This window comes from Schistocerca nitens, chromosome 3, assembly GCF_023898315.1.
Source record: "Schistocerca nitens isolate TAMUIC-IGC-003100 chromosome 3, iqSchNite1.1, whole genome shotgun sequence".
Classification (NCBI taxonomy): Eukaryota; Metazoa; Arthropoda; class Insecta; order Orthoptera; family Acrididae; genus Schistocerca; species Schistocerca nitens.
In genome coordinates this window covers 287,073,836-287,087,880 of record NC_064616.1, presented here as the reverse complement: position 1 = coordinate 287,087,880, position 14,045 = coordinate 287,073,836, and the positions used below count along the sequence as shown (strand labels likewise).

At 42.2% G+C, this 14,045-nt stretch overlaps 1 protein-coding gene across 1 annotated transcript in view; it reads right to left on the bottom strand.

The window, feature by feature from the left end:
* Positions 1-14,045, bottom strand: part of LOC126249182 (diacylglycerol kinase 1) — a 747,622-nt gene that overhangs the window by 182,326 nt on the left and 551,251 nt on the right. Inside the window, exons 14-15 of the mRNA XM_049950837.1 lie at positions 6,446-6,718; positions 1,456-1,576 (exon numbers count right to left, since the gene is read on the bottom strand). Coding sequence (XP_049806794.1) covers positions 1,456-1,576; positions 6,446-6,718 — 394 coding nt within the window. The remainder of the gene's footprint in view (positions 1-1,455; positions 1,577-6,445; positions 6,719-14,045) is intronic.

The following is a 14,045-nucleotide window of genomic DNA, read 5'->3' as shown; positions in this document are numbered from 1 at the left end:
TGCTCAATATACAGATTGAATAACATCGGGACTCTGTCCTCAGTTATGGGAATAACCAGATAAGTTTTACAAATATAAGAGATGCCGTGAGAAACGTTCTGTTACATACTCGATATAATTCGTGATGACCTTGAAAAGCAATCTATTAACACTCTGTTTCGATATATTTATTTAAAGTTGCTCAGTTGTACGTCAGTTAAACTTCAGTGACTGTCAGTTAGCACACGAGTGAAAGACAAGCATAAAGTGTAGCACAACTTAATATGTTGTGTTTATTAACATTTTCATAAAAGGAGTGAGACGGAAAGGCAAAGGAGAATTTGGGATCACAAATATATTTCCAGGGACGGATTGTAAGGCATACACGAGAACTTCATATTAAAATTGGTACTTTTTTATTTTACAACTGATGCCATACACGTGCTGGGGTGATATTCCTTATTGTTTCTGTGTTGTCAAAGTGGCAGAAGTATTACATGAGGGGCCAGAACAAAAATAGAAAAGTTTTTAGATTATCAAGATAAGTGATACAACTCAAAGAATTAATTAATAACTTTCTGAGAACGCCTCACATTCGACGCGAGTATAGAACTACATGTCCATATTACTGTTGTATGGACTGTAATGGAATTTATCGCTGGAATTACTTGGAATTTAAAGGAAGGTTATATTACTTCGATATAAGTTCTAATAAATTCGTCATCTCGATTTTATTCAAGTATTGAATTTCTGAGTTGTGTCACTGCTCTTGCCAGCTACCTTCCTGTTGACGAGTTACGCTGCTAGACGGGACTATGTTTGTGTTTGATTCTGGCTAGATTTTTCATAGCAATACGGCGGACTTGGGCTTCATCCACAGGCAACCAATATTTCGTAGCGTTCATTCTTTTCATAAACGCAGACAGCCATAAGTTAGTGTTTTGTGTCGTTCTCTTAACCTGCTCCGACTTTGAAACGAGTGGTTTCGACAAAATAAAGAAAACGGAAATATCGTTACAAACAGCCACAAAAAAGCGGATGCAGTTTGCTGCAAAATGGATACTGAGCATGTAGCAGAATGTAAACTGATTTATGCTGTAAGTCGTTATCATCCGAGACATGTGAGCATAATGCTGCACCGGTATGTTTTGTGAGGTACATGTGACATGGGTACGTTGTTTCAGTTCATAGATATGTTTAAGAAACTTTCTGCTCACCCAAAACAATCAACATCTCGTATTCAGCATAAGCCAAATGAAATGATACACGTTCACAGCCGTCAGACGATGAACCTGTCATTTCGAAACCGGTAACGGTGCTATTACTTGTTAATAAGTAGCAACATTAGCAGTGGCTGGTTGCTGTTTTTAATGGGGTAAGAATGAAACTGTATTTTCAGTTAGTATTTTTGATCACACATATTTAATTATTAATCGAAGTAACAGAACAAAAATTGCAGTGTGTGCAGAAACTTACCCATGGATTCGAGAACCCATCCCACAGTTCCGTCGCCTCCACAGCAGATGACCCTGACGTTGGATAATTCTTTGAAAAGGGTCAAGCCCACCATGGGACCACCTTTTGCAAGATTGTACACCTGTCGGGGTAGAAATAGCGTGAAGTTAAGGTAAACAAATTCTCTGACATACAAGGGGGTTTCAAAAGTAAGTTACACATGTCATCTCACGCTAAGATTATTGAACAGCAACAGTGGTGCATTGTCAGAAGAGAGTATATGTTCTACGTTTCGTGCTGACACAGCTCTGCTACCGTACGTATGAAAGTGCCTCACACTGTGGGAATAAAATGGCGTGGCAACTGGAAATGTACTCCATAGTTGAAGTACGCGGGACTGTATAAGTCTTGTGGGCAAAACGTCTAAATTACACACAGATTCACCGTGAAATTCTGACAGTATATGGAGCAAATGAAATGTAGCGCCCAACTGTAGTGAAATGGTGCCAACAATTTGGCCGTGGCGATAGAACGGTGGATGAAAAAGTTGAAAGAAGGGCAGCACGTTTTGTATTATCGCGAAATATGGGAGAGAGTGTCACTGAAATGATACAGGATTTGGGCTGGACATAATTAAAAGAAAGGCGTTTTTCGCTGCGACGGAATCTTCTCACGAAATTCCAATCACCAACATTCTCCTCCAAATGCGAAAATATTTTGTTGACACCGACCTACATAGGGGGAAACGATCACCGCGATAAAATAAGGGAAGTCAGAGACCGTACGAAAAGATACAGATGTTCGTTCTTTCCGCGCGCTATAAGAGATTGGAATAATAGAGAATTGTGAAGATGGTTCGATGAACACTCTGCCACGCACTTAAATGCGATTTGCAGAGTATCCATGTAGATGTAGATGTTGCTGATCGGGAAGGAAGGCCATCGATATAGATTACAAACGGCCTAGTATAGGCAATCGAGGAAGTGATTCGCACTAGTTCCAGATCTACCATCGATGAAGACGTTGACACAGCGTTTTTCGAATGGCTTCGTGACCAAGGGGCGGATTTCCACCGTCGAGAAACTGAACAATTTGCAGAAAGTCTCCGTGGGTTGTTTACAAAGACTTCCTGACAATGATGAAAAATAGTGCCACGCATCTACGTCGGTTTGAAGTGTAGTACAGCTTGCAATAACAGTTACTTCACTTGGTGTAATAATGTGTAACTTACTTTTGTAGCCCCTTCGTTGAATGAACACTCCGATGTACATTAAGACAAGGAGAATGTAAATTAGTAGTTACATACTTATCTCCGCAAACTGTGAATCTAAGAAAACAATCATTAGTTAATAACAAAAAAATGGGTCAAATGGCTCTGAGCACTATGGGACTCAACTGCTGTGGTCATCAGTCCCCTAGAACTTAGAACTACTTAAACCTAACTAACCTAAGGAGAGCCGGCCGAAGTGGCCGCGCGGTTCTGGCGCTGCAGTCTGGAACCGCGAGACCGCTACGGTCGCAGGTTCGAATCCTGCCTCGGGCATGGATGTGTGTGATGTCCTTAGGTTAGTTAGGTTTAACTAGTTCTAAGTTCTAGGGGACTAATGACCTCAGCAGTTGAGTCCCATAGTGCTCAGAGCCGTTTGAACCATTTTTTAACCTAAGGACATCACACACATCCATGGCCGAAGCAGGATTCGAACCTGCGACCGTAGCGGTCGTGCGGGTCCAAACTGTAGCGCCCAGAGCCGCTCGGCCACTCCGGCCGGCAGTTAATAACAAGTTCACGACAGCATTTTTTTCTGGAGCCAATAGAATTCTTGAGCACAGTCAAAGGTGTCTGCGCTTAGTGGAGGTGCTCGAATTGTCAAACAATGTCTATGACGTTCTCACCCTGGCACAACCACTCTGTTCGCGGTACTTAGGCCTGTATATTAAACGACTTATTGAGAAAATACAACACAAGAGCCCTCTTGCAACAGTACAAAAGTATATTGTCGGGCTCAGTGGTCTAGTGGCAAAGCGCATGTCTCGAAACAGAAAGGTCATGGCATGTAGTCGCAGTCGGACAACGGAACATTTCAGTCTGCATTTAATCTAGTCTCTTTCTTAATTAAATTTGTGTCTATTTATTTACTCTTACTTTTATATGGTTGAGAATCATCCCTGTTATCTCTCCACTGTATTTAAGTTTTATTCAGTTCTCCAGTCAGAATCTTCCAGTCCACAAAAAGATTCAAAGCAACTGGGCATAGTACTTTGATTTCCTTTTATCAAATACTTGCTTGTGCTTCTGCGTTATGTTTCAGTCATTTAACATGTCTCAGGAAAAAAGTTAGTTAGTTAGTTAGTTGGTTGCGGGTTGCATTGATCAATCGCACGGTACGGTAGCCGTTATGGTGTGGAACGTGTAAAGTGCACAAGAAATGCACATATGAAACAAGATTTATACACTCCTGGAAATGGAAAAAAGAACACACTGACACCGGTGTGTCAGACCCACCATACTTGCTCCGGACACTGCGAGAGGGCTGTACAAGCAATGATCACACGCACGGCACAGCGGACACACCAGGAACCGCGGTGTTGGCCGTCGAAAGGCGCTAGCTGCGCAGCATTTGTGCACGGCCGCCGTCAGTGTCAGCCAGTTTGCCGTGGCATACGGAGCTCCATCGCAGTCTTTAACACTGGTAGCATGCCGCGACAGCGTGGACGTGAACCGTATGTGCAGTTGACGGACTTTGAGCGAGGGCGTATAGTGGGCATGCGGGAGGCCGGATGGACGTACCGCCGAATTGCTCAACACGTGGGGCGTGAGGTCTCCACAGTACATCGATGTTGTCGCCAGTGGTCGGCGGAAGGCGCACGTGCCCGTCGACCTGGGACCGGACCGCAGCGACGCACGGATGCACGCCAAGACCGTAGGATCCTACGCAGTGCCGTAGGGGACCGCACCGCCACTTCCCAGCAAATTAGGGACACTGTTGCTCCTGGGGTATCGGCGAGGACCATTCGCAACCGTCTCCATGAAGCTGGGCTACGGTCCCGCACACCGTTAGGCCGTCTTCCGCTCACGCCCCAACATCGTGCAGCCCGCCTCCAGTGGTGTCGCGACAGGCGTGAATGGAGGGACGAATGGAGACGTGTCGTCTTCAGCGATGAGAGTCGCTTCTGCCTTGGTGCCAATGATGGTCGTATGCGTGTTTGGCGCCGTGCAGGTGAGCGCCACAATCAGGACTGCATACGACCGAGGCACACAGGGCCAACACCCGGCATCATGGTGTGGGGAGCGATCTCCTACACTGGCCGTACACCACTGGTGATCGTCGAGGGGACACTGAATAGTGCACGGTACATCCAAACCGTCATCGAACCCATCGTTCTACCATTCCTAGACCGGCAAGGGAACTTGCTGTTCCAACAGGACAATGCACGTCCGCATGTATCCCGTGCCACCCAACGTGCTCTAGAAGGTGTAAGTCAACTACCCTGGCCAGCAAGATCTCCGGATCTGTCCCCCATTGAGCATGTTTGGGACTGGATGAAGCGTCGTCTCACGCGGTCTGCACGTCCAGCACGAACGCTGGTCCAACTGAGGCGCCAGGTGGAAATGGCATGGCAAGCCGTTCCACAGGACTACATCCAGCATCCCTACGATCGTCTCCATGGGAGAATAGCAGCCTGCATTGCTGCGAAAGGTGGATATACACTGTACTAGTGCCGACATTGTGCATGCTCTGTTGCCTGTGTCTATGTGCCTGTGGTTCTGTCAGTGTGATCATGTGATGTATCTGACCCCAGGAATGTGTCAATAAAGTTTCACCTTCCTGGGACAATGAATTCACGGTGTTCTTATTTCAATTTCCAGGAGTATATATATATATATATATATATATATATATATATATATATATATTACAGAGTCAAAGATTAATCTATCTGTTATTTACCGCCGGCCGCGGTGGTCTAGCGGTTCTAGGCGCGCAGTCCGGAACCGCGCGACTGCTACGGTCGCAGGTTCGAATGCTGCCTCGGGCATGGATGTGTGTGATGTCCTTAGGTTAGTTAGGTTTAAGTAGTTCTAGGGGACTGATGACCATAGATGTTAAGTCCCATAGTGCTCAGAGCCATTTGAACCATTTGTTATTTATCCCATACCCTTAAATGGCACAAAATACATATACTATATTTATAGATTTATCTATTCCTATTCAAGATTTCATCTATGGTATAGAAAGAGTTGTCAAGGAGATATGACTTCAATTTATTTTTGAAGCTATTACTGCTGTCTGTCAGACATTTTATTTAATCTGGTAATTTGTCGAAAATTTTTATAGCAGTCTATTTTACCCCTTTCTGTGCCAAAGATAGGTTAAGTAAGAGATAGTGTAAGTATTTCTTTTTTCTGGTATTATAATCATGAATGTCACTGTTGTTTTTAAACTGGTCCATGTTGTTGAGAACAAATTTCATTAGCGGGTAAATGTACCGTGAGGCTGTTGTAAGATTTCCCAATCTTTTAAAAAGATGCCTACAAGATGTGCGACTATGAACCCCACATATTATTCTAATCACTTTCTTTTGAGCAGTGAATAATTTTTGTCTAAATGTTGAGTTACTCCAAAATATTATTCCGTATGACATCAGAGAGTAAAAGTATGCAAAGTATGTTAGCTTACTAATTTCTATACCCTAAAAATGGGCAATTAATCTGATTGCAAAAGTTGCTGAACCTAGTCACTTTAGAAGATCCAAAATATGAATTTTCTAATTAAGATTCTCATCTATGTGTACACCCAAAAACTTAGTATGCTCTACCCTGTCTACTGACTTCTGTTGATGTGCTGCTATATTTATTGAAGGGACTGTACTTTTTGCAGCAGAAATTTGGATGTACTGTGTTTTTTCAAAGATTAGACCAAGCCCATTTGCAGAAAAACAATTAATGACTTTTCCAAAGATCTTATTTGTATCATTTTCAATTGAAGGCTGTATTGCAGTAGGCACTTACTTGGCGGGGATTAAGAAGGTACTGAAATTTATGGAGCATTCGTTCGCCCTGACGTCCTCCAGATTTTGGATTTACAAAGACCACCAACGGACACGTGTTCGTTGGCGGCATTATCTGGAAGGACATTGGGGGGAACGCTCCTCCTGCATGTTGGTAGTGGCCCATTGCGGTTGTGGTGGTCGTGGTGGTCATGGTGGTCGTGGTGGTCATGGTGGTCGTCGCAGTCATTATTGTTGCTGGGTGTGGTACTGGTTCGGCTGACACCGACTGGACCTGTAACAAGAACGTTTCCAATCACAGCGCACGGATCACCCGTACCTCTAGTACAATAAAGGTGACTAAAGACATCAGGATGATTTCTTGGCCTATTTAAAATTTATTTGTGGCCTCATATGAACAGTTTTCATCGAAGAGGGGAGGAAGTGTCATGGGGTTCACGACCTTCAATCCCCCCTCACCCCAAAAACACTTTACTGTAGGTGTTTATGTCTTTAAAAATATCCACTTTAACATTTTTCGATCTGAGAAAGTATTATAAAGGCAAGAGCCTAAACCAAATCCTTGGAAACCAGCAGTCAGTATTGTACATCTCCGAGACAAAGATCCCAGCTACAAGTTAAAAGTCCCATGGCTGAGAACTCGTCTCAGTCACACCTCTATCCACGAATACGTCCCTAAATTCCTCGGGGATTTTTGATAGCAGTCTGAAATTCCCGGAGAAATGCGACAATGTCAGAATCAAGGTCGCAGCACGAAACAATATCTTAGGTAAATTCTACGGCATAAGTTGGGGAGCAAGCTCAGATGTGCTTCGAACGTCCGCTTTAGCCTTGTGCTACTCAGCAGGGGAATTGCTCCCCCTGTATGGTACCAATCTTGCCACACGAGAAGTGATACCAGCTAAAATCGACCCAGGATAGCACCACCTAACACCAGGTGGATAATGGCAGCCAAAACCGAAAGAAGCAATGTCAGAACTGCTGACAGACCTCCAATTTGTAGGCATGAACCGAATGCTCAACGTCTTTGGAGAAGGAAAACCTTTATCTCTAGTGCCGCTCGGAGATGTCTGAAAAAACGGACACGATACATATAAAATAATTGCATATATGCACCTTGATAGCACAATGATGTCCTCTGTGCAGATGCACTCACTCGCCCGAACCCTTGCGGGACTCATCTGAACAGCTGCTAGGAAATAGGGGATAATGGACGGACGATAATACATCTCAAGTGTGCGGAATGTGGAGATTTGTGCTCGACCGGAGGTGTGCTGGTTAAGCCAACCGTTCTAGAGAAATGAATCATCCGGGTTCGATTCCCAGTTCAGCACGACTTTCCACATGTCGCTGTTGCATTTAATATAATTCTCGTGTGCAGCTGAGATCCGAAAATTTTTCTTTCATCTAAATCATTTCTCGTGCTGTGAAATGCAAGGAAGTACAACAGCACTTAAAAGCAACAAGATATCATTTGCAGCAGTATATTGCAGAATTTAAGGATAATTTTAGTTCAGATGGACATGTCCTGTTCTGATAATCATGTGGGAAGGTAATACGGCTGAACGGCGATTTAAAGTTACACGACCCCTTGGAAGGGGAAGACACGCCTGAGGGTAAAACAACTCTAATTACTGATGCAGTTCCGGGCTCTTTCTAGGACCTGATTGATTTTCAGTTTATAGTGAAGATTTATGTAGGCCATTTGTGTCAGCTGACGGCTCTTTCTAACGTAAATAATCCAGTGTTAAGGAAGTTTTCCCCAGGTATTCAAATCTTGACAGTCCTGAAAAGACAACGTTAGGAAAACGTAGTTTACAAGGTGTTACAAAAAAAATCAACAACAAACTCGTTCCGATGATGAAAATCTCAAAATCTGGATTATGTTAGACGAAACTTAAGATCCTACTAGCAGGAAAGTTGGGAATGTCATTTTTGGGGTATTACAAAATGATGAATGATTTCGAGAAGTTTTTTTGCTATCTAGCCAAGGAATGATTACTCCGAATCATGTGACAGTTGCGAAATTATTTACTGAAGCAAAACAAATTTTGTTGAAAATTGTTGAGAAGTTTCACAGTGTTTTACAGTTAAAAACAGACGATGTAGCTTATACAGAGAATGCAGCTGGAAGTTTTGTTGTGGGTTATCGTAAAATTATCCATGTTACATGGGTTACACACGGTTTACAAGGACTATGTGAAGACGTTAAAGCAGTATATCGTAATGTAGATCAACTAATTTCTAATGGGAAAAGAGTAGCAATTAAGTTGCCGAGAAGAATGCTCGTATTCAAGACTAAAAATCATGAAGTACTGCCACCCACCCCAGTAAAAACGCAGGGGGGAACTTGGATCGCTGCAGTCCTGTGTTAGGCACAAACCTTTAATGGTTTTGCCTTAGTAGTTATTGTACTGGACAGAGATGCAACTTCAGTTGGCGTTTATATCTGCTAACCTGTGTTTCCTTAACAGCACAATTGAGTACTTGAAAAGGAAGGGATCGTGCTGTAGAAACAGATCAGCATGTTCATGACTTCGAACGAAAACTTACCAATCTTAGTTGAATTACATCACAAACATTCCAAAATAAATGCAGACGTATGTCTGAAAACAAAAGTGGCCTTCAAACTTTGTGCAAAATTAAAAATGTATTAGATGGCCCTCGAGAAGAAGGTATCGATGTGAGAGTGAGCGGCGTTCCCTGCTACAAATTTGCAAGATGCTCATTTCGTCAGTATAAGGCAGTGTTTCGGGGTAATCGTCAGCCATTTGTGATGGACATCTCGAAGTTCATTCTCAATGTGATTTTTAATTCTTCAGCGATCAGTGAAGAAAAGCATAAATTGCATTCGTGAGTAATGCATATTGTTCATATTCACATAAAATATGTTGAAATATAATAAAAGACTTTTACTTTTCTCTCACATATTTGAAGTTGTTTTAAAAAATAAAAAACGAATAATTTCCTAATTTTTAGATCTAAAAAATCCGATCGCTAGTATCACTAGGTCCTGTCGCTTTAGAGGACCTATTTCCAGATGGGTAGCCGTCACTCACTGTTTGTTATTCTACAGTTTAATCAATATCGCTGATGTACGTAACAATGGTTATTTCTTTTCAAAACGGCAAGATTGTCAGTTTTCCGCGGGTGAATATTTCAGAGCGAAGTTTTGGCTCGTGGAACGGAGCAGCGTCGAGAAACTTAAAAAGAAAACGTGCCGTCCCTGTCAGTCCACTGATTTCCCCGGGGAGAACGATTTATAGTACCCCCAGCACTGTGCTCCTTCCGCATCGTGAACACTCTGTGACGTACCACCCCTTTACTTGCACACCTAAATGACGATATTCACTTTAGCTTCCTCCAGCACCACCCAGAAATGCCTCTTACAGAATTTAATTTGGTCGCTAGCGTCACTATAAAAATGTTCCGTGAGAGAAGAGTAATTTTCTACGCTTGGAACGTCAGTCCTCCCTGACTGCTTGGAAGGCTCAGCATTCGTTCGTAAGATCGACTAACAGTAAGGGTGTCAAGGCTAGAAGATTGGCAGTTGCTGCATGTTATAAACTAAATTGCCAGCCCCGTTTTTCTGTTTGTATGTGTAGGCTACTCTCAGGAAATACTGCATATAATCTGATAGGGTTTTCATTAATGCATAGACTGACTAACGATGAGATTTCTGTATATAGGGTGATTCAGGTGCCCCTACTGCTGTCGTTCTATGCAGTCCGCATTGCTGTAGCTGGCCTTCATAAACCACGCGCGAGATTTTCATATTCTCTTGCTCGCTACGCGCGAGCTATTAGTCCTACAGAAGAATTATCGAGTGAGACATTTTTGTAGGAAATTTAAAATTTTGTTCGGGGATATGTTTTCGCTAGGGGAGAGGGGTCAGGATTTCTAGTATGTTGTTCATCGCGCTCCCTCCTTCCAGTGTAAAAAAAATTGCTGCTGCACGAATTATGTCCCACATTCGACTTGTTTTGGTCTTCATTGACTGGCCTCATTACACCAACGGCTTAGTCGAGCACTTTATGTAAATTTTACCTAACAATTTTGTGACTTTTAACGGTACAAAGTAAACAATTACATCGTCGTACTCGCCAGGCCTTCTGAATAAGAAACTACTGTGCTTGTAAGGGTTAAGTTTGGATCGAATTGTCAACGAAATTAGTTTTAGTGTAAAGTTTACAAAAGTCGTTTTCGTTCATTACCCTCAAGGGCACGTTTAAATTAGTAATGTTAACGAAGTGTTCGACTGTACTGGATGGCGTAATAGCCCAATCAATAGATACCAAAAAAGATCTAATATCGAAAACAGTTCCTGTTGTCAGAAATTTTTGTAGAGTAGTAGGAGGGAGTGCCATGAAAAACAGACTAGAAATCCTGACTGAATAACTCGAAAACCGTACAGTACAAAATTTAACTTCATTGAATTTTCTACAAAAAGGTGCTGCTCATTTTTTATGTGGGACTAATAGTTTGCCCATAGCATGCAAGAGAATATGAAAATCTCACACGTGCTTTATGAAGTCTACCGATGACATTGCGAGTTGCATAAAAAGGCAGAAGTAGGGGCAGCCGAATCACTCTCTACAATTTATTTCCACAACGCCAGAAAAGTTCTGCAGCTGTACATACTTAGAGCTACCTGGGCGAAGAACGTGATGTTCGGTAGTAATAAATAAAATCAGATGGAAATCTCTTCTGTTCAATTATATCTACCACATACAGACGTTATGGCGCACACTGTAAATACAGCGATAATGCAAAATATCTGTGAAATTTTCAATGAGGAAGAGACAAGCTGCTAAGGACGACACGTCCATTTGAGTTGAAAGTGAAGCTTTGTTAATTATTTTCGGTAATTATGGTCTCCATACTTCCTCACACTTTGAAACGTAAGTTTTAACTTGGTGTCAGTGACATCCTTACAAAAGTCGAATCCCTTCTGGAACAGAAAAGTGCGTTTCCTCCAGTTTTCTACTGAGCAGAATTTCTTTCTCCCACTCGTACATAAACCGCAGTGAAATGCCATTCCGCTATTTAACTTTCATTGCGGACCCCGAGCCTCTCTGCTTTCCACAGTTCCAGGTAGAACTCGCAACCTCTTCCACTTGTTGAGAGTAAACAAATGGAAACAGAAGGAAAATGAACAGCGGTCATGATATGTGTTGTAACTTGCATAAATTATTTTGTATTATGATGTATTTATTCTGGGTTCTACATCTACATCACATCTACGTGATTACTCTTCTATTCACAATAAAGTGCCTGGCAGAGGGTTCAATGAACCACCTTTAAGCTGTCTCTCTACCGTACCACTCTCGAATGGCGCGCGGGAAAAACGAACACTTAAATTTTCCTGTGCTAGCCCTGATTTCTCTTATTTTATCTTGATGATCATTTCTCCTTATGTAGTAGAGTGCCAACATAATGTTTTCGCAATCGGAGGAGAAAACTGGTGATTGAAAATTCATGTGAAGATCCCGTCGCAACGAAAAACGCCTTTGTTTTAATGATTGCCACTCCAATTCATGTATCATGTCTGTGACACTATCCCCCCTGCTTCGAGATAATACAAAACGAGCTGCCCTTCTTTGTACTTTTTCGATGTCATCCGTCAACCCCATGTGATGCGGATCCCACACCGCACAGCAATACTCCAGAATAGGGCGGACAAGCGTGGTGTAAGCAGTCTCTTTGGTAGACGTGTTGCACCTTCTAAGTGTTCTGCCAATGAATCGCAGGCTTTGGCTGGCTCTACCCACAACATTATCTATGTGATCGTTCCAATTTAGGGTATTTATAATTGTAATCCCTAAGTATTTAGTTGAATTTACAGCCTTCAGATTTGTGTGACTTGCCGAGTAATCGAAATTTAGCGGATTTCTTTTAGTACTCGTGTGAATAATTTCACGCTTTTCTTTATTCAGGGTCAATTGCCACTTTTCGCACCATACAGATATCTTATCTAAATCATTTTGCAATTTGTTTTGGTCATCTGATGACTTTACAAGATGGTAAATGACAGCATGATCTGCAAACAATCTAAGACGGCTAGTGAGATTGTCTCCTATGTCGTTAATACAGATCAGGAACAATAGAGGGCCTATAACACTTCCTTGGGGAACGCCGGATATTATTTCTGTTTTACTCGATGACTTTCCGTCTATTACTACGAACTGTGAACTTTCTGACAGGAAATCACGAATCCAGTCGCAAAACTGAGGCGATATTCCATAGGCACACAGTTTGGTTAGAAGACGCTTGTGAGGAACGGTGTCGAAAGACTTCTGGAAATCTAAAACGCCGTTAGGGAAATTTAAGAAAAGCAATATCATTGGCACAGAGTAAAGACCTAGATAGGAGCGCTGTTTCTGGATGAAAGTGTGACGTCAGAGCAGAGTGCGCAGGAGACGCAAGAGTGAACGCACGCAAGTAGCGTGCACTTTCGGCCTAAGTGTGAAGCAGTTGTTACTAGCGAGGCACCAGTAGAAGAGCTTGACCAGTGTCGACAGATGTAAGAGGCTCCAACAACATCAAGATCTTGCCCTATAATTCATCATTGCGAATCAAGGTGTGGCCGCAATGTTACAAGGAGTAATGGGAGCATTGTAGATGCTCGACGTCTGTAACGAACTGTAGGGGTGTTTTACTTTCGTTCACACTAGAAAGCCGGCCGAAGTGGCTGTGCGGTTAAAGGCGCTGCAGTCTGGAACCGCAAGACCGCTCCGGTCGCACGTTCGAATCCTGCCTCGGGCATGGATGTTTGTGATGTCCTTAGGTTAGTTAGGTTTAACTAGTTCTAAGTTCTAGGGGACTAATGACCTCAGCAGTTGAGTCCCATAGTGCTCAGAGCCATTTGAACCATCACACTAGAAACTTAGTGACTCGTTACCCATTGAAATTTTCAGTGAATTTTGTTTCAATAATACGTACTGTATGTAAAAAACGTAGGTACCTGATCTTTTATCCTCAGACATTGTCACCTACTTGGAGTCCCATTCCTTTCCAATTATTGAGTACCCGAGTGTCATTGTTCAAATATCTAAAAGAAAAGTATTAAAAGACTGTCATTGCTAGTTTTGTTTGTCTGTTAAAGAGATAATGAGAGTAATTAATAATGAAGCCTCAAAAGTTATCAGTGTTGTTCAATAATATTTAGAGACAGTCATTCTTGCTCATTGACTAAAGACAAAGTAAAGTAAAATAAATAAAGTAATTTTGGTAATCTACAGTTTAAATATTTCATATTTGTGTGTGTTGTAATAATGCCATTGTGTACTGACATAGTTCGTATTTTGGCGTAGTTAATCTGTTGGAAGCCAACAGTTGCTCATTTATTCCATAAATGTTCATAGTAATTACAGTCTATACAAAGCACGTAGCTTCCATGTCCAGGTTTCTAATGCACGTTAGTAAACGTTGGTTTGATGTTACGTACATTATTATCGTAACGAAAGAGCTACCTCCAGTCAATAACCATATTTTCCAGATTAACAGAACTGAGTGTTTACCATAGCTTTCTTTGTTCGTTATTATTTCGTAATGCATTGTGTAGTCAGAAATGTGTGACAAACATCTGTTGCCACATGTAC